Source organism: Scyliorhinus canicula, chromosome 7 (genome assembly GCF_902713615.1).
Source record: "Scyliorhinus canicula chromosome 7, sScyCan1.1, whole genome shotgun sequence".
Taxonomy (NCBI): Eukaryota; Metazoa; Chordata; class Chondrichthyes; order Carcharhiniformes; family Scyliorhinidae; genus Scyliorhinus; species Scyliorhinus canicula.
This window is the reverse complement of record NC_052152.1, coordinates 137,557,370-137,579,059: the sequence shown is the minus strand read 5'-3', so window position 1 is coordinate 137,579,059 and position 21,690 is coordinate 137,557,370. Positions and strand designations below refer to the sequence as shown.

The 21,690-nt window shown below is 49.1% G+C and overlaps 1 protein-coding gene across 3 annotated transcripts in view; it reads left to right on the top strand.

Moving 5' to 3' along the window:
* The window catches only part of LOC119969409 (cadherin-22-like), a 1,080,568-nt gene that overhangs the window by 815,988 nt on the left and 242,890 nt on the right, over window positions 1–21,690 (top strand). For all 3 annotated transcript variants that reach the window (XM_038803029.1, XM_038803028.1, XM_038803030.1), the window contains one exon: window positions 2,732–2,868. In XM_038803029.1, coding sequence (XP_038658957.1) covers window positions 2,732–2,868 — 137 coding nt within the window. The remainder of the gene's footprint in view (window positions 1–2,731; window positions 2,869–21,690) is intronic.

The window sequence follows — 21,690 nt, the reverse complement described above, 5'->3', positions numbered from 1 at the left end:
CAGTTTGTTGCATGGAATTTAGCTGATTCCATTCAGTCCTTCAGCTGAGTTTCTTAATCACGTTCCTTTCCTCTCTTACTCCCATATAGAGTCTCTTTACTCCTTGCCCAACTGGCCATTCCCTATTCACTTTTTTACATTCCTGAACTTCTCTGTAACCCCTGGGATTTTGGTGATCTTCCAATCTTTGCCTCTTCCCCATTCTTTGTTTCCTTTGCTCTATCATTGACAGACAAGCCTCTAGCTGCCTTGTCCTAAGCTCTGACATTCCTTTCCTGAATACCTCCACCTCCCTCTCCTCCTTTACGATATTCCTGAAAATCTGTATCTTTGGTTAATATTTTGCTTATTTGTCCACGTGTCTTCTAAACTTCTGAACTTCAACCGTAACAATAGCAGATGAGATGCAGTTTCTGAACCTTAATAAACTAGTTCCTGTTAAACAACATTTTAAATAAACATGTAGTTCTCATGCTGCCTTCACAGGAACACAAAGCATTACTTGCATTTACGAAATAACTTTTCTTCTGTTAAGGACATTTGTTCAGAAGCCCTTTTCAAAGCTTGCCTTGGTGGCAACTTTCATGAGCTTTATTGATTGCTTTCCAAACCCTTCTGCTTGCAACTGGTTAAAACAGTGTTCTTTCTCTCTCTCCCTCTCTAAGCTCCACCCAGCCCCTCAAACACAGGTTCTCTGGGGTTTCCAGACTTGAATCTGTCATTTTTATCTTGGCTGTTTAATGGCCCACTCCAATTTATACAAAAGAACAGGGCTACGCTATTGATATGCGACCAACCTTTCATTGTTGGACAAAGAGACCATCAGACTCTGTAGTGGGCTAATAGCTGGTCAGAGAGGCATGTCCCAAAGAACAATGGATCTGGGGCATTCTGTATATTACCACTAACGAGTTTAACTCTGACTGGGAAAATTAACTTGGCTAGGTATGGCCATATCTCTCTGACTCAGTATTAGCAGGTTTTTTTCACCCCAGTCTGTTTAACCCTGTAATTGCCTGCTACGTTTTTGATATAATTTCTCGACCTAATATTATCTAACCCTTAGAATTGATCACTATCCAGCAGGAATCACTCAATTGTGCCTTGAACTGTAACTCTAAATGTTTCCCATTTCTCTTTCATGGTAAGTAATCACACAAGACAAGAGAGGGAACAAAATGGAACACATTCATAGATGAAACTTGAACAATGCTGTTCACTGATGTAAAACTAATTTAAATTGTGCCCAAGTGAAGAGTTCTACTATTTGTCTTTTAATAGCTGTCAGTAACAGATTTATATCAGCATTAATAATCATGATAATCTAACAGTCAGAACTAATTAGCAATTAATTATCATTACCATTTAACAGCAGTTTAAGAAATAATCTCTTGTGCTATCAAGTGTTGAATTGCATAAAACCTCCCAGACTTGCTCACACTGGGATCAAGTTATTTAATGATAAAGGAATTGAGGCACAATTAACAACACAACCATCAGGAAAGTCCCAAAACAATTAAATTTATACTTGATGGACTGACATTTTACTGTGGAGAAACTTAATTTATTTATATCACAAACACCAGAGAATACTGCCTAGTGGCCAGAAATGGGATAAAGCCTATTTTGTGCCAAGTATGAATTTTGATCAACAAATGTGAACAACATTAATGCAATACACAGTTTATCTGTGCCTTGTCCATTGCCACACCACACGCATTGATGTATTATTGCGGCATGGTGGCACAGTGGTTAGAACTGCTGCCTCATAGCATCAGGGACCCGGGTACAATTCCAGCCTTGGATGACTGCTTGTGTGGAGTCTATATATTTTCCCGGTGTCTGTATGGGTTTCCTTGGGTGCTCCGTTTTCCTCCCACAGTCCAATGATGTTTAGGTTAAATGGATTTAAGCTAAATTGCCCCTTAGTGTTCAAAAAGATGTTAGGTGGGGTTAGTAATAATAATGGGTGATGGAGATAGAAGGGGGGAGTGAGCCTAGATGGAGTACTCCTTTGGAGGGTCATTAAATACTCAATGGGCTTAATGGCCTCCTTCTCCATTGTAGGGATTCTATGTTTCTCTGTATGCCCACAATCATTGGTTGACCTCCAAGCATCTTGTCCAAGTGCCTGCTTTTCAGATGTGAGTTGAAAGAGTGATTGTTATCGGGCTTTTTTTATCCTGTAGTCCCGTCGGTCTTTGGGGGTTAAACTGTTCCATTGGTGGTACTCTCACCTCTGAGTCATGAGATTCCAAAAGTCCCAGTCCAGCACCAGAGCACAAGTTTCAATGCTGATACAGCAGTGCAGGACTAAAGGAGTGCCGCACTGTCAGAGGTATCATGCTACAGATTAGGTATCCAAAACCCCATCTTCCCTGTCAGTTGAACATAAAAGATCCATTTTTCGAAGAGGAGAAGGGGAGTTATCCCCAGAGTCACGGCCAATTATTGTCCCTCAATCAACTCACAAAAAAAAAACATATCTTCTGGTCATTATCAAATTGCTGTATGGGATCTTTCTATGTGCATAAGGGCTGCCATTTTCCTACATTAAAATAGTGATTGCACTATAAAAATACTTCATTGGCTGTAAAGAGATTTGTGGCTTCTATGGGTCGTGAAAAATGCTACATAAATGCAAGTGTTTCTTTTGTTTGTTGTTAGATGGGGTTTGGAATGACCCATTTAAATTACATTTTCTTCTCACTAATGCTCTTAATTCACTCAGGTACTCCATTGACCGTAACACTGATTTGGAAAGAATATTTAATGTGGATGCCAACACCGGTGACATCACTATTGCCAAAAGACTGGATCGAGAGACAGCAGGATGGCATAATATCACCGTGATAGCAATGGAAGCAGGTTGGTGACTCATAGAACACATTGGTTTGCCTTTGGATTGCTTTGGCTCAGTGTAAAGGATAGGATAGTCATTTAGTTTATTCCAGTTGACATGCTGGAAATGTTTCTCTGTCTGTGGGAACGTAACCAAAAGAGTACTAAGCAGAGATAAGTAGCCCAGGACATTTATGAAGAGGAGCCAGGGGCAGAACAGAATGAATAAGGATTTAATAATGGATAAAATTCAGGAGGGAGGCAAGGTAGTGAAAGTATTCAGAATCTGGAGGGAATTTGGTGATGAGTGCGATCATCTTCCTGACTCCCTGCGATTTAGTCAGATGCGGAGAAACCTCAAAACCTCCTGATTGGGCATCCTGTGGCCCATGGAGATATCTCCCAGCTGAACCAACTTCGCTGCCCTCAGCAATGACACCACCTAGCTCACGGGCACCTGACTGGCATCGGTGAGCCAGACCCACGTAGGTCCTGGGGCCTCCTCCATAGAGGTGTCACCTAGCTGACTGCAGTGCCAGCAGTGGCCACCGCTTCTGATGGTGCTTCTGCGATTGAAGTGGTGCCAGCCTTCCAAGTGGCAAGTAGCTCTTGGAGGCAGTATCTCGTCCTTAAAGGGGCAGAAGCCCCAATCTGAGGCAATCGATGACCTCATGGGTGTGGAGTTGCCTTGGGGGCACCAACTTTAAATATCGACATCCAATACAGTACAGTACAGAGCGAGCAGAACTGATGGAGGGGAAAGTGGTAAAAGAGAAAAAGCAAAAAAACATATTGAATAACTTAATCCAAGGGATAGCAGGTTGGCATGAGAAATAAGTTTATCAGAAATAAATGGGCCTGGGAAGCCACTCGTTTTCACGAACTTGCTGAGTATAGTATTGATTGTTTACAAGCCTCTAAGTTATGGTCTGTTTTATGTTCGAACATGCAGCCTTATGTTACCGTTTGTTTTTAAAATATGTGTCAAAGTTTGACAGTTGCATCACACATCTGATGTATCTAATGTAAATGGTTCCTTAACCCATTTCCGAAATTCTCATTCAAAACAGGGCAGTCTTATCTTCTTGAATCCCATGACCTTTTCCCCAAACACTTCAGCTCTGTACACAGCTCAGTAATAAGAATGACCTCAATGAGGTGAATAGTGTTTCCCAGATTATTTTTTTTGTTCGCTTTCATGTTTCTTATGTGGACAGCATCTTCCCCAGAACATAGAAATACCCTGATGTACATCTCACCTCATGCCTCTAGTTTCTTTATTATTTTGACACATTATTTTTGACTTATTGCTCTGAGATTTTTAAGGCTTTGAAATGAATCAACAAGGTAGGTGACAGAAAGGTGTGGGGATAAACAAAATTAGGGACCATAAGACAGTCACTAAAAAATCCAAAGGGGAAGTCGGGGGACATCCCTTTCCCCAGTGTGTAGTAAGAATGTGGAACTCGCGACCACAAAAGGTAATTCATGCAAAATTAGCAGAGATGCATTTCAAGGGAAGCCAAGGAACATGTGAGGAAGAAAATATTAGAAGCAAAGGAATGGGAGTTTAATGTAGAAATAAAACACTTGCACGGTCGAATTTGGTTGGATGACCTGTTCCTCTGCTGTGAATTCAATGTGATAGGCTTATCCTATTGAAAATGAAATGAAAATGAAAATTGCTTATTGTCACAAGTAGGCTTCAAATGAAGTTACTGTGAAAAGCCCCTAGTCACCACATTCCGGCGCCTGTTCGGTGAGGCTGGTACGGGAATTGAACCATGCTGCTGGCTTGCCTTGGTCTGCTTTAAAAGCCAGCGATTTAGCCCTGTGCTAAACCAGCTAAACCAGAAATTGTTATTTATTTTGCGCTTTGTATCCTACGCCAGTGCTGTACGATTCTCTTGTGGTTGCTAAATGTGTGTTTAATAATTCTATTTCCTCGCTGACATTCTTCAAAATGAATTTGAATGCATAAAAGTGGATGACCTTGAATGATACAGCTGACCCATGGTTCAGTTCACCATATCTCCTTGCTCCAAACAATTTCTGTTTATTGCACACAATACTCCTCTAACATCTGGTCCCTGGCAACTAATTCATTTTTCTCATTTTATCCGTTCAGTAAAAATGTATTTCTGAGTCACTGTCCTCCAACTGATGAGAGACAGACACTGGTAAGGGTGATGATATTTAACTTTTATCACTAGAGGGTGATCTCACACCCTTGGCTCATTGCTGATTACACCAAGCGAATTGTCAGAATAAGAAGCTTTATTTAATTGTAGCCCTTCAGTTTATACGGCTCCTTCTTTTCCAAATGGAAGTGACTTCATAGCTCCCTGGTGTCTGAGAAATCTGCTGAATATCCAGAGTGGAGATAGACTATACAGGGCTATACTGGGTTTGTGTACCTCCGCTGATCCAAATCAGACAATGTTTAGCACGGTGGAAGGAAAGGAAATGTGGACCAGAAATGGCTTCCGTCTCTGAAATACACCTCGGGTGAAACGCCTGTGGGTGTCAAATGAAGATAATATCGCATTCAGCCGTATTTCCCTCCATGCTTAAATTTCCAGCCAACATCTACCATCCTGACACATTAAAGAATGGCTCCCAATACAAGGTCCCAAAAGATGACCTGCACTTGTGGAAATTGGGCTAGGGGTGCATGTTGGGAATGGGGAGTGGGGGGGGGGGGGGGGGGGGGGGGGGGGGGTCGCGGAGAACATATATTGTGTATATTGTGAGGAATTAGATGAGTTCCAGTTCCATAACTACTAGGCTCCAATATCAAGCTCATTCAATGTGAACATCTGAAGTAAATGTAATCTTGGATTTGCTTTACATATGTGCGGGATGAAAAAAAGTGCAGTCCATTGTTACCGTAATTTTTCTGCAGAGCTTTTGGACATGAATTCACCTAATTGGCCTAATCATCGAAACGTGTAATTTCCTACTGTTAGGTGTTAAAACTATGGGGAGCCCTATAAAACTATAGGGCTATGGGGAGAATGCTGGGAGGTGGAGTTGAAATGCCCATCAGCCATGATTGAATGGCGGAGTGGACTCGATGGGCCGAATGGCCTTACTTCCACTCCTATGTCTTATGGTCTTATGGTCTTAAAACCCACCGGGCAGAGAATTCCACAGATTCACCACCCTTTGGGTGAAGAGGTTCCTCCTCAACCCAGTCCTATATCTGCTCCTCCTTATTTTGAGGCTATGCCCCCCCTTGTTCTAGTTTCACCTGCCAGTTGAAACAACCTCCCTGCATCAATCTTTAACTATTCTCTTCATAATTTTATATATCTCTATAAGATCCCCCCTCATTCTTCTAAATTCCAATGAGTGTAGACCCAATCTATTCGGTCTCTCCTTATAAGCTAATCCTCTCCACTACGGAATCAACCTAGTGAATCTCCTCTGCACATTCTTTCTCAAGACCAGAACTGTACACAATACTCCAGGTGTCGCCTCACCAGCACCCCATACAGCTGCAACATAAACTTCCTGATTTTAAACTCCATCCCTCCAGCAATGAAGGACAAAATTCCATTTGCCTTCTTAATTACCCAATTCACCTGCAAGCCAATGCTTTGCGACTCATGCACAAGAACACCCAGGTCCCTCTTCACAGCAAAATGATGCATTTCTTTAATATTTAATTAATAGCCCATTTTGCTGTTATTCCTACCTAAATGGATGACCTCACATTATACTCCATCTGCCAGACCCTTGCCCACTCACTTAAACTATCTATATCCCCCTGCAGACTTTGGATTGGATTTGTTTATTGTCACGTGTACCAAAGTACAGTGAAAAGTATTTTTCTGCGAGCAGCTCAAACAGACCATTAAGTACAGGAAAAGAAAATAAAATAAAAATAAATACATAATAGGGAACACAAGGTACACAATGTAAATACATAGACAACGGCATCGGGTGAAGCATAAAGGAGTGTTGTATTGTTCAGGTCAGTCCATAAGAGAGTCATTTAGGAGTCTGGTAACAGCAGGTAGAAGCTGTTTTTGAACCTGTTCATGCGTGTTCTCAGACTTTTGTATCTCCTGCATGATGGAAGAAGTTGGAAGAGTGAGTAAGCTGGGTGGGAGGGGTCTTTTATTATGCTGCCTGCTTTCCCCAGGCAGCTGGAGGTATAGATGAAGTCAATGGATGGGAGGCAGGTTCATGTGACGGACTGGGCTGTGTTCACAACTCTCTGAAGTTTCTTGCGGTCTTGGGCCGAGCAGTTGCCATACCAGGCTGTGATACAGCCAGACAGGATGCTTTCTATGGTGCACCTGTAAAAGTTGGTGAGAGTTAATGTGGACATGCCAAATTTCCTTAGTTTCCTGAGGAAGTATAGGCGTTGTTGTGCTTTCTTGGTGGTAGCGTTGACGTGGGTGGACCAGGACAGATTTTGGTGATGTGCACCCTGAGGAATTTGAAACTGCTAACCATCTCCACCTCGGCCCCATTGATGCTGACAGGGGTGTGTACAGTACTTTGCTTCCTGAAGTCAATGACCAGCTCTTTAATATTGCTGGCATTGAGGGATAGATTGTTATTGTTGTTGCACCACTCCACTAGGTTCTATATCTCCCTTCTGTATTCTGACTTGTCGTTATTTGAGATCCGGCCCACCATGGTCGTGTCATCAGCAAAACCTGTATATGGAGTGGGTACCAAATTTTATACAGGGAGTATAGTGGGGGCTAAGTACGCAGCCTTGCCGGTACCGGTATTGAGGACTATTGTGGAGGAGGTGTTGTTGTTTATTCTTCCTTATTGTGGTCTGTGGGTCAGAAAGTCAAGGATCAGTTGCAGAGTGAGGAGCCAAGTCCTAGGTTTTGGAGCTTTGATATGAGCTTGGCTGGGATTCTGGTGTTGAAGGCAGAGCTGTAGTCAATAAATAGGAATCTGATGTCGGAGCTCATGTTGTCGAGATGCTCTAGGGATGAGTGTAGGGCCAGGAGGGTGGCGTCTGCTGTGGACCGGTTGCGGCGGTATATGAATTGCAGTGGATCAAGGTATTCTGGGAGTATGGAGTTGACACTTTCAGTGTCCTCTGCACACTTGGCTCTACCACTCATCTTAGTGTCATCTGTGAACTTTGACACATTACACTTGGTACCTAACTCCAAATTATCTATGCAAATTACAAACAATTTCAGTCCCAACACTGATCTCTGAGGCACACCACCAGTCACTGATCGCCAACCAGAAAAACACACTTTGCTTTTTGTGAGTTAACCAATCCTCTATCCATGCTGATACATTACCCGTAACATTGTGCACCTTTATCTTATGTAGCAGCCTTTTATAAGGCAACTTGTTGAATGCCTTCTGGAAATCCAGGTACACCATATCTAGTAGTTCCCCATTGTCCATTGTGCCTGTAATGTCCTCAAAGAATTCCAGCAAATTAATTGAACATGATCTGCCTTTCATGAACGCTTGCTGCGTCTGCCCAATGGGACGATTTCTATCCAGATGTCTTGCTATTTCTTCTTTGATGATAGATTCAAGCATTTTCCCCACTACAAAAGTTAATCCAACCAGCCTATAGTTACCCACCTTTTGTCTACCTCCTTTTTTAAACAGTGGCATTACATTTGTTGTTTTCCAATCTGCCGGAACTGCCCCAGATCTGGTCCAGCGAATTTTGATAAATTACCAGGAGCGCATTTGTTATTTCCACCGCCTTCTCTTTTCGTACCCTGGGATGCATTCCATCAGGGCCAGGAGACATGTCTATCTTAAGACCCAGTAGCTTGCCCAAGACTACCTCCTTGGTAATAATAATCCTCACCTGCCATAGCGTTCTTGTCATCAATTTTTGGCATGTTATTGTGTCTTCCACTGTGAAGGCCGACACATAATACCTGTTCAATGCCTCAGCCATTTCTTCATTTCCCAGTAATAATTCCCAGCGGGGCTGGTTTAGCACAATGGGCTAAACAGCTGGATTGTAATGCAGAACAATGCCAGCAGCATGGGTTCAATTCACGTACTGGCCTCCCTGAACAGGCGCCGGAATGTGGTGACTAGGGGCTTTTCACAGTAACTTCATTGAAGCCTACTTGTGACAGTAAGCAATTATTATTATTAATAAATCCCCCTTCTCATCCTGCAAAGGTCTGATGTTTACCTTAGCCACTTTTTTTCATTTTATATATTTATTGAAACATTTGCTATCTGTTCTTATATTCTGGGCTAGTTTACACTCAATCTATTTTACTTTTCTTTATAGCATTTTTCGTGGCTTTCTGTTGGCCTTTAAAGATATCCCAATCCTCTACATTCCCACGAATCTGCCAGTTTGTATGCATTTTCTTTCAATTTGATACCATCCATTATTTTTATTTTTATTAACACTATGAAAAATCTCTTTGAAAGTCCTCCATTGTTCTGCAATTGCCCCACCATAAAGTCTTTGCTTCCAGTCTACCTCAGCCAACTCCTCCTCATCCCATTGTAGTCTCCGTTCTTTCAGCACAAGACACTGATATTGGATTTTACCTTCTCACCCTCCAATTTATTAGAATCATAGAATTTACAATGCAGAAGGTGGCCATTTGGCCCATCGAGTTTGCACTGGCCTTTGGAAAGAGCACCTCACCCAAGCCCACACCTCCACACCTTATCCCCGTAACCCAGTAACCCCACCCAAACTTTTTGGACACTAAGGGCAATTTATCATGGCCAATCCACCCAACCTGCACATCTTTGAACTGTGGGAGGAAACCGGAGCACCCGGAGGAAACCCACGCAGACATGGGGATGTGCAGATTCTGCACAGACAAGCCGGGAATCGAACCTTGGACCCTGGAGCTGTGAAGCAACTGAGCTACCCACTGTGCTACCATGCTGCCCCATCTGTGTTTTAAATTCAACCATACTGTGATCGCACCTTCTAACCATAAGATAATTTATTATTCCTGTCTCATTACACAGGACCAGATCTAGGATAGCTTGCTCCCTTGTAGGTTCCATTATATACTGTTCGAGGAAACTATCGCGGATAAATTCTATGAATTCCTCCTTAAGGCTGCCTTGATCGACCTGGTTTGACCAATCTGCATGTAGATTAAAATCCACCATGATAATTGCCGTTCCGTTTTTACATGTATCAGTTATTTCTTTATTTATTGCCTGCCCCACCACTATTATTTGGTGGCCTATAGACTACGCATTTCAGTGACCTTTTATCCTTAATATTTCTAATTTCCACCCCAATGGATTCAACGTTTTTCTCCACAGATCCTCAATCATCCCTCATTACCATTTAATGATGTAATCGTTAAATATCAGTTCTATCTCACCTCCCTTATCTTCCTGACTGTCTTTCAAATAGTCTGATGCCTCTGGATATTTGACTCCTAATCGTGACCATCCTGCAACCATGCTTCTGTAATGGCCACTAAATCAAAGTCATTTGTGATGATTTCTGCGTCAACTCATTTGTCTTGCTTTGAATGCTATGAACATTCAGGTAAAGTGCCCAAATGCTAGTTTTTATAGCTTCCTTTTGAATCATAACACCTTCATTAATAACATTTCCTGAGTTCTTCTCCCCTTTAACTTTTTTCACAGTTTTCTATATAGTTGAACCCACCTCCCCATGTGCTAACCTGATGCTTTGCTTCCCATTAACCATCATACTTCCCATAGTTTTACCCTTTCCTTCCCCCCCACTTGCTAATTTAAAGTCCTTGTGAACACCCTATTCATCCTTTCCACTAGAACACTGGTCCCAGATCGGTTCAGGTGGAAACAGTCCCAGTGGTACAGATCCCTCCTGTGCCAATACTGATGCCATGTTCCATGAAATGGAACCCCTCTTTCCCACACCACTCCTTTAGCTACTTGTTTACTTCCCAAATTTTCTCAACCCCTGTGTCAATTTGCAAGTGGCTCGGGTAGTAAGCCAGGAAGTATAATCCTTGAGGACCTTGTCTTAATGATATACCATGGAATCTTGCTGCAAATGTTGCCATTTTGGTCGACTCGACCATCCAGAGCGAACCAGAGATGGGTTGTCATTCCAGCAGATTTGGAAAAGAGGCATTTTCTGGCTCCGACACTAGCGGGGCAATGTCGCGGATGGATGGGACGGGACGATTTGGAGAGCGATTTTGTGTTTATGAAATCCTTCACAATAGAATCCATACAGTCAGAAGGAGGCCATTTGGCCCATTGAGTCTGCACCCACCTTCTGAAAGAGCACCCGACCCAGACCCATCCCCTAACCCCACCTAACCTGCACATCTTTGGACTGTGGGAAGAAACCGGAGCACCCCAAAATAAAAACATGGAGACACAGGTTCAGTCACCAAAGTTGGAATTGAACCTGGGTCCCTGGCACTGTGAGGCAACAGTGCTGACCACTGTGCCACCATGCCACCCACAATCTGTACAAAGAATAACAAATAGTCCAGATACAAAATGCTCAGTTTACGTTAAATACTCAAATTGATGAATTCACAATTTGTTCCATTTCATATCAATCTTCATCACAAACAGAATGCAGATATCTTTGGTATAAAGTGCGACAGCAAATGGTGATTGCAACGGCAGCAAACAACAACCTGCAATTATAGAAAACCAAAAGCACTTTACTGGAGTGTTTCCAAACAATATTTGATGGAAGGAAATACTAGAGCAGGTGACCAAAAAGATACGTTTTAACGAGCATTTTAAAGGTCAGTGAGACAGAGAGGTTTAAACAGGAAATTCCAAATCTGAGGGCTTAGGGCACGGAGTTAAAACCGGGGATGTGCAAGAGGCCAGAATTTGAGAAGCACTATGATTGATGGGCTGTAGAGCTATGTCATGTCACAGAGATAGGTCAGGGAGGAATCAAAACAAAGTAGTTGAATTTTGAAATTGAGGTGATGCTAAATCAAGCTCGGGATCGGTGAGCACAGGGACGATGGGTGAACAGGTGAGTTAGGATATGGGCAGCAGAGTTTAACTTTATGCAGGGTGGAAGATGGGATACTGTCCGTGAGAGCATTACCATAACCAAGTGTAGGGATAGCAAAGATACGGATGAGCTTCTCAGTGGCCGATGTACTGAGACAGGGAAGGGGATAGGCGACTTTATGGGAATGAAAGGTAGTGGTCATGTGATGACAAAGATAGGTGTTTGCAAGCTCACCACAGGACCAAATTTAAAGTCAAAGTTGTGAATGGTCCCATTCAGCTCAAATAGTGAGCAGCGAGATTGATGAAGTCAGTGGCGAGTAAATGGAGCTTCCGGTGGGGTCCAAAGATAATGAGCAGGATTCTCCATCGGCTGACACCAGAATGGGGAAAAACAAGTGGGGAGAGAATCGGTTCTGATGCCGAAATCATGGCGGCCGCCGGTTTCACACCAAATCACAATTCTCCGGTACCTCGTCAGTTGCGTCAATCAGTTCATATAGTAACCGTCGTTGGCATACCATTAGCGGGCCTTACCCGGTATTCTCCGGGGCATCCGCGATTCTCCATCGGCTGACACTGGGGGGGAATTCCTGATGGCGAGGTTCACTTGTACTTTTAAAAATCGCGAAACAGGCACCATGGCTGAGGAGGGAAAGAGAGAAGGTAGGGCACAGCGAGGCGCAAATGTGTGCTACCAGGCTGGACACTGGCCAGCTGGCTGGAGGGGCCAGCCAGGACCAGAAGCGGTGATTACAGGGGTGACTGACGTGGGGCTGGGGTGACCTCCCATGGGACTAGGGCAGTGTTAAGGCATGGAGTGCCATCGCCCGGGACCTACAAGGCAGCCATCTTGCTGCGCACACCATTGACCACGCACCTTGGCCGTTGGTTCTGCAGAGTGACACCGGTCATATGGGTGGCCACCCCCACCACCTCTGCACCCAAGCCCCATCCTCCACCCCACCCTCCAGTATACCATCCTCCCGCCCGACCACCCGCCGGTGGATCATTATGCTGTCCACCCAAGTGCAATACCCACAATAGCCCCTATGGCAGGGGGTGGGTAGTAGACAGAGGCTGCAGAGCGTATCGCTGGCAACTGCAGCTCCAGCCAATGGTACACCTTGCAGCAGGGATGGGCACCAAGACCAGAGGCACCAACGGGGCTACGGGTGCGGGGATGGAAAAACGGGGGGAAAATTAGGGCAAAGTACGCAGTGCCAACTGGGTGCATCTTGTAGTACATTGGACCTCATTGGGCATGGAGGTACATGCCATGCTAACAGTTCAGCCTTTCACCCTCTGCAGATAATGGATGTTGGAATTCAACCAGCAATGGTGGCCTTCCTGCTAGTCACCGCAGCCCTGGGGAATGCACTGCGGCTTTATGAGCTGGAGCTGCTCGAGGAGAAGGAAGCTGCAGCAGCAAAGCATGCAGCAGTGGAGCGCGCAGTGGCGCAGTCTGCCGCAGAGGAACAGGAGACAGCCACTGAGGATGGAGAACCGGCCACCCAACATGCCGAGGCGGAGGAGGTGTAAAAAAGGCACCGCATGAGGCCTCATGTGTACCGGCATCGCCTGCCATTCGAGGATCTGCTGTTGAGGACTGGGCATGCCATTGAAGACTGCAGCTGAGCAGGGGGACAGTGTGACTTATCCACCAGATCATGGCGCACCTGGCACCGATGGGGTGGACACCCGCTCCCAGCGGCCGTCAGTCGTGACAGTCATCCTCAACCTTACACCGCGGGGTCCCTCCAGATGCCAAGTAGGGAGCTGTCAGGGATCTCACAGAGCTCAGTGCACAGGTGCATTTGTGCTGTCTCCAAGGCCCTATACGCCCAGTCAGCACAATACACCCATTCAATGTGGACTGAGCCCACCAGGCTGCCCGGGGAGCAGGGTTTGCCTCCACCTCCAAGATGCCCTGGGTTCAATGGGTGTATGTCGCCCTACGAGTACATGCAGATGACAGGTTGCTCTACACCAACCGATAGGGGATCCACTTGATGAATGTGCAGCTGGTGTGTGCCATCAGCTGCATGTCATGTGCGTCTGCGCCCGGTACCCGGGCAGTGTGCACAACGCCTTCATCCTGGCACACCTGACGATTCCCGGACTCATAGAATCAGAAACTTTACAGTGCAGAAGCAGGCCATGCGCCCATTGAGTCTGCCCCGGCTATTGGAAGGAGTACCCTACTTAACCCACACCTCCACCCTACCCTGTAAACCAGTAACACCACCTAACCTTTATGGATACTAAGGGCAATTTATCATGGCCAATCCACCTAGCCTGCACATCTTTGGACAGTGGGAGGAAACCCGAGCACCCAGCAGACACAGGGAGAACAAGCAGACTCCGCACAGTCAGTGACCCAAGCCAGGAATCGAACCTGGGATGCTGAAGCTGTGAAACAACTGTGCTAACCACTGTGCTACCATGCTGCTCCAACAGCTGTGGATTGGCTCCTGGGTGAAAGGGGTTATCCACTACAGTCGTGGCTGCAACACCTCTCCAGAGGCCACAGACCGATGCGGAGACCCGCTACAATGGGTTATTGGAGAAGGCAGGAGAATGGGGATGGGAAACATACCAGCCATAATTGAATGGCAGAGCAGATTTGATGGGCCAAATAGCCTAATTCTTATCCTATGTCTATGGTCTTGTGTCTTACACTGATGCCCATGCAGCGACCAGGGCTGTGATCGGGCAGTGCTTTGGTATTCAGAGGATGCAGTTCAGGTGCCTGGACCGCTCTGGAGGGGCCTCTTATGGCACTGGGAGGGTCGCCCATATTGTAGCAGCCTGCTGCATCCTCCACAACATTGTGCAGCAGAGGGGCGGTGTACTGAGGGGCTGAGGGGCGGGGGTGTGGGGGCTGAGGGGCGGAGGTGTGGGGGCTGAGGGGCGGGGGTGTGGGGGCTGGGCGGGGGTGTGGGGGCTGGGCGTGGGTGTGGGGGCTGGGCGGGGGTGTGGGGGCTGGGCGGGGGTGTGGGGGCTGGGCGGGGGGGTGGGGGCTGGGGGGCGGGGGCGTGGGGGCTGGGCGGGGGTGTGGGGGCTGAGGGGCGGGGGTGTGGGGGCTGAGGGGCGGGGGTGTGGGGGCTGAGGGGCGGGGGTGTGGAGGCTGAGGGGCGGGGGCGGGGGCGTGGGGGCTGAGGGGCGGGGGCGTGGGGGCTGAGGGGCGGGGGCGTGGGGGCTGAGGGGCGGGGGCGTGGGGGCTGGGGGGGCGGGAGCGTGGGGGCTGGGGGGCAGGGACGCAGGGGAGTGGCGGCGGGGGCGCAGGGGCGGGGGTGCCGGTGTGGGAGGGCAGGTTGCAGGGGTGGGGGCATGGGGGGGTGTGGGGGTATGAACACTGGAGCATTGAGCGCTGGCTGAACTGCAATCCCTGAGCCAAGCTCACCCCCCAATGTCCCGCCCCCCCCCCCCCCCCCCCCCCCCCCCCCCCCCCTCTGCGGCCAGCCAAAACCAGCCCACCCCTCACACCCATCTGTCAGAGCACTGGGGCAGGTTGCAACATTGTGCACATATGTTTAATGTGAAACCATATATACAGATACGTAACCAGCCCCTATCGCTACACTGTGCCCTACACCAATGCCAACTTAACTGGTGTCTACTTTTCGGGCCTTATGGCCCTAACACTATGTCAAGATGGATCCCCAGATGGTACATCAGGATTGGAGGCCACTTGCTATGATTCCCGCCCTGCAACCTGGGCTCCCTTTGGCAGCCGTCTTCTGGGCGCCCGGGTCTGGATGGGCCCCGCTGCTGCTTGGGTGTCACGTTTGCCCTGGTGCTGCCTATTATGCCCGCTGCCCACCAGATGCGCCAGGGACAAGAGGAAGGGAGTCCGAGCTGCTGCAGTGAACCGGCACATCCCCTGTGCGAGTCACCAGCATGGTCCCCATTACCTGCTCCTCCCTCTGGTGCCCAATGGCCCCCAGCTGCTCCATGGGACGGTATTATGAATGGAGTTATCCCTGAGGCTCGCCCACCACTTGGCGCTGCCAGTCCTGAAGACCTGCTGCTGTCTTGACCAGGGCTGCATGCTCACAGCCATGGAGCACAGGGAGGGGACCACCTGCATCTGGGACTGCGCCACATCTGCCAGTGACTGCGTTATCTCCCTCTGGGTCTGGGCCACCTCCATCTGTGTCTGCGTCACGTCGGCCAATGCCTCAGCAATGCCACCAATCCTCTGAGCTATGTCCCGCTGAGACTGGGCAATAGTCATGAGGGTCTCTGCAATGTCCAGGTGGCTCAAGCACATGGCTGCATGTGAAAGGGCAACCCTGTCCTGGGCCTTGGCCACTGCCTGCACAGATTTCCCCGGGCCCTGTAAATGCTGATCCATAGCCGAAACCATTTGAGGGCAGCACAGTAGCGCAAGTGATTAGCACTGTGGCTTCACAGCGCCAGGGTCCCAGATTCGATTCCCTGCTGGGTCAGTCTGTGCGGAGTCTGCACGTTCTCCCCGTGTCTGCATGAGTTCCCTCCTGGTGTTCCAGTTTCCTCCCACAGTCCAAAGACATGCAGGTTAGGTGGATTGGCCATAATAAATTGCCCTTAGTGACCAAAAAAGGTTAACAAAGGTCATTGGGTTACGGGGATAGGGTGGAAGTTAGGGCTTAAGTGGGTCGGTGCAGACTCAATGGGCCGAATGGCCTCCTTCTGCACTTATGTTCCAAAAAAAATCTACAATATAATCTTTATTATATTTTATTATTTTTATTGTCACAAGTAGGCTCACATTAACATTGCAGTGAAGTTACTGAGGCCCCAAGGAAACCACGCACTCCAACCGTGCGGTGTTGGCCTGGGTGGCACGCATGATCAGTATCACCTCCTGCTCCTGCACAAGGTTGGACTCCTCCACCTACGTCTCCAAGCACTAGATGCTCGCTGACGACCCGTCATGTAGTCCCAGGCTCTGTGACTGCATCTCCACGATAGATGCCACTGTCTGTTCCAGAAGTCCGAAACCCGTCTAGATGACAGCTAGTCCCTGGGGACTGCCCCCACCCTGACCGTCCAGGAGCCACTCAACTCAAGTGCCCAACCAAGGTGAGTCCTTTGGATGGCAGAGGGCGTTGGAGACAGCTGTGACGGGAAATCCGTGTCATCCTCGGACTAGAGCTCCAGGGTGCCCTCATGTCTATGGCTCGCGTCCGTGTTGGTGTCATCATCGTTGGTCGGCACCTGGGGTTCTGGCTGTGGCTGTGGCTGAGGACAAGGGCAGGGGACAACAGAATGACTTGCCTCATCACCAGCAACTTCTGCATGACACAGGACAAGATGCATGATTAGACCGCCGGCCGGGGGGAGGAGATTGGTGGGAGTGGTGGACCAGGGTGTGGGGGTGGGGTGGTTGAGGGGGTAATGTGAGGGTGGTGTTGGGGTGGTGTTGAGAAGGATTGACACACGTGTCACGGGGTTTGCAACTCAGTGGTGTCTCACTTCTTCGCCCGATGCTGACCTCCAGCGTCGAGACTGCCCTTTCCTTGGGCCGCTGACCACATCCAGGGCCGGAGGTACGGCTGTCCCCCTCCAGTCTTTTCCTGCTCCCGATGGTTATGAGTAGCCTTCTTCTGGGGAGGGGGGCAGGGAAACAGAAAATGCACATTGTTAGACACATGCAGCCCAGGGAGTGGGAAACCTGTCGCTTCAGTGGCCAGGGTATCCGGCCATGGCGGCAGGTATGGGTGCCGACATGTGGTGAAGGATGGGGGTTCAGATGCCGTCTGGGTCGGGTAGGGGAGGGGTGGGGGGGGGTGTGGTAGGGTTACGGGTGTGCTGCCTATTCACCCTGGCTGGTCTGGATGGTGTTGCTCACGGCACTGATGGCCTCTGCCACCTGCGCCCTGGCATGGCGAAAGACAGCGGGTCACAGCCTCCTTCCCGGGTACAGGATGGTCCGCCTCGTCTCCACAGCATCCAGCAGACTCTCAAGCTCAGCATCCATAAAATGGGGTGCCACTCTCCTCGCTGCCATCTTCTTGGTTGGGATGGTGTGTGTGGGAGTGACATGTGTATATGCAGCTGCAGCTTGTCAGCCTCCTGAGTGTCAATCGTGGATCCTGCACCGTTTCTCATTGGAATCGATTGTATTCTCTGTGGCGCCGGTGCTAGCCCCATCATGGTCATTGATTTGGTCCAGGTGTGGCGGACGTTTTGCTGTCGTAGAACTCAGCGAATCCTGCCCCAGTGTCAACAGTTAATCTCAGGAACAGAGAATTCCACCGAATGGATTTTGTCTCCAAAATATTCAACTGGAGGAAACATTTACTTACTAAGCCTGGAATTTGGAAAGACAGTTGGACAAATCAGAGACAGTGGTGGGAGAGCGAGTAATGCCATCGATGTATAGCTGGGTGTTGTTAGTGGACATGTGGAACTGGCTTTGGGTTTTTGAATGATATCACCAAGGGACATCATGCAGATGAGAAAAAGGAGGAGGCCAGAAATAGATCCATGGGGTACTCCAGAGGTAACTAAAGGAAAATACATTATTGCTGATGCTATAGTTGATCTGAATTATTGATAGACATGGAAGCGCATAGAATTTAAATTCACAAATTTGTTAAAACCGTAGGGGCATCAATATACTCCTCAAGCCTAAAGGGAGCAGCGTTTTCAACACTGAAGGAAAATAACCTAAAAGAGCAGGCCATGGTGGCTGATGAGACCATCCATTCACAAGACACGTGATTGGAAGTGAACAGTGGCTTTAATAGTCTTACAACTGAGCCTGCCTGCGACGAGATGAACTGGCAGCAGGCTCACGACTGCAGATATTTATACTTCCGGTTAGTGGGAGGATCCATGGGCGGAGCCTAGGGTGGAGCCCAGTACAAACTCCTCATCTCCCCCTATGGGCAGAGCCGCGCAACGGCTCGTATACAGAGCCCACAAGGACACAATACATATGATACAACACAGTGTGAATTACTAGGTTTATAATTCACCACATTCACCCCCTGTAAAAAAATTAAGTCCGGCGGGGGTGATGGGTCTACAAATTGAGCCGGTCCGGCGGCCGAGTCGTCCTTTGGGATCGGCGGAGCACCGGGGTTGCAGCCTCTTCTGGTGGCTGGGTGGTGGCGGTCAGTGAGGGTACGATGGTGGACTCTGGGGGTGATTCGGTCCGATCTTCGTACCCGACTGGTTCGACTGGCGACGGGGAGCGCCAGAAACCCATAGGCACGGGGGCGTGGAGCACGGGCAGTGAACCTGTAGGTGCGGGGGTGCAGGGCGCGGAGGGTTGTGCGGGGTGTAGTGTGAGGGGTACCTCGGCGGTAGTAGTGGTGGGATTGGATCCTGCAGGTGCCAGGTCCCAGAGGGAAACAGTGTCCTGACGGCCGTCAGGGTATTCGATGAAAGCGTATTGGGGGTTCGAGTGGAGTAGGAGCACTCTTTCTATGAGTGGGTCAGTTTTGTGTGCCCGGACGTGCTTCCGGAGGAGAACCGGGCCCGGTGTCTTCAACCATGCTGGGAGCGAAACCCCCGTGGTAGTGTCCCTAGAAAAAACAAATAGCCGTTCGTGAGGGGTCTGGTTGGTGGCCGTACATAGGAGGGACCTAATAGCATGGAGCGCGTCGGGGAGGATCTCCTGCCAATGGGAGGTCGGGAGATTCCTGGTCCGGAGGGTCAGTAGGACAGTATTCCAGACTGTCGCGTTCTCCCTCTCCACCTGCCCGTTCCCCCTGGGGTTGTAGCTGGTAGTCCTGCTCGAGGTGATGCCCTGGTCGAGCAGGTACTGACGCAGCTCGTCGCTCATAAAGAACGAACCCCTGTTGCTGTGTACGTAGCTGGGGAAACCGAACAGGGTGAAGATACTGTGCAGGGCCCTAATGACTGTGTGGGAGGTCATATCGGGGCACGGGATGGCAAAGGGGAAGCGGGAGAACTCGTCGATGACGTTCAGGAAGTACACATTCCGATTGGTCGAGGGGAGTGGCCCTTTGAAATTGATGCTTAGGCGTTCAAAGGGCCGGGAGGCCTTTACCAGATGGGCCCTGTCTGGTCTATAGAAGTGCGGTTTGCACTCCGCACAGATCGGGCAATCCCTGGTGATGGCTTTTACCTCCTCGGTGGAGAAAGGCAGATTTCGGGCTTTGATGTAGTGGGCGAGCCGGGTGACGCCCGGATGGCAGAGGTCATTGTGGATAGCTTTCACGCGGTCGTCTTGCACGCTGGCGCACGTGCCGTGGGACAGGGCATCTTGGGGCTCGTTGAGCTTCCCCGAACGATACATAATATCGTACTTGTAGGTGGAGAGTTCGATCCTCCACCGTAGGATCTTATCATTTTTAATTTTGCCCCTTTGTGAGTTGTCAAACATGAAGGCAACCGATCTTTGGTCGGTGATGAGGGTGAACCTCCTACCTGCGAGGTAGTGCTTCCAGTGTCGTATAGCTTCCACGATGGCTTGTGCTTCCTTTTCGACTGAGGAGTGTCAAAGTTCTGAAGCGGAGAGGGTTCGGGAGAAAAAGGCAACTGGTCCTGCCTGATTCAGAGTGGCTGTGAGAGCGACCTCTGAGGCATCGCTCTCCACCTGAAAGGGGACGGATTCATCCACCGCCCACATAGCGGCTTTGCCGATGTCCTCCTTGATGCAGGTTAAGGCCTGGCGAGCTTCAGCTGACAGAGGAAAGAGTGTGGCCTTAAATAGTGGGCGGGCTTTGTCCGCATACTGACGGACCCACTGGGCATAATACGAGAAAAATCCCAGGCACCTATTGAGGGCTGGGACAATGAGGGAGAGGGAGTTGTAAGGGGCGCATAAGGTCCGGGTCGGGGCCCAGGACTCCGTTTTCCACGACATAGCCGAGGATGGCTAGCCTGCTCGTGCGGAAAACGCATTTCTCCGTGTTGTACGTGAGGCTGAGTCTCTGGGCAGTCTGGAGAAATCGATGGAGGTTAGCGTCGTGGTCCTGCTGATCATGGCCGCAGATGGTGACGTCCAAGTACGGAAACGTGGCCCGCAGCCCGTACTGGTCCACCATTCGTTCCATTGCTCGTTGGAACACCGAGACCCCATTTGTGATGCCAAAGGGAACCCGGAGGAAATGGAAGAGGCGGCCATCTGCCTCGAACGCCGTGTAGTGGCGGTCCTCCGGGCGGATTGGGAGCTGGTGGTATGCAGACTTCAGATCCACCGTGGAGAAAATGTGATACTGGACGATCTGATTCACCATGTCTGCAATCCTGGGGAGGGGGTACGCATCAAGGAGTGTGAACCGATTAATGGTCTGGCTATAGTCCACTCCCATTTGGAATGTTTCCCCGGTCTTGACGACCACCACCTGAGCTCTCCAGGAGCTATTACTGGCCTCTATGATCCCCTCATGTAGGAGCCTATGGACCTCGGTTCTGATAAACACCCTGTCCTGCAGGCTGTACCGCCTGCTGCGAGTGGCTACGGGTTTGCAGTTTGGAGTGAGATTGGCAAAGAGTGGAGGGGGTCAATTTTTAGCGTCGCTAGACTGCAGATAGTGAGTGGAGGTAGGGGCCGAAGCTGAGTGTGAGGCTTTTGAGGTTGCACTGGAAGTCGAGTCCCAGTAAGAGTGGGGCGCAGAGTTCGGGGAGTAAGTATAGCTGTAAGTTCGAGTAGCTGGCGCCCTGAATCGTTAGGGTCGCGACGGTGCGCCCTTGGAGGTGAACAGAGTGTGAGCCCGAAGCGAGGGAGATCGTTTGCCGTGCAGGGAAGATAGGGATCGAACGGCGTCTTACCAGATCTGGGTGTACGAAGCTCTCAGTGCTCCCGGAGTCGAAGAGGCACGGTGTACTGTATCCATTGATTGTAACGGTCATCATCGAGTTGCGGAGGTGTTTCGGACGCGACTGGTCCAACATGACCACGCTGAGTTGCGGGTAGTCGGCGGCTCGATCAGCTGTGCTCGTAGTCTT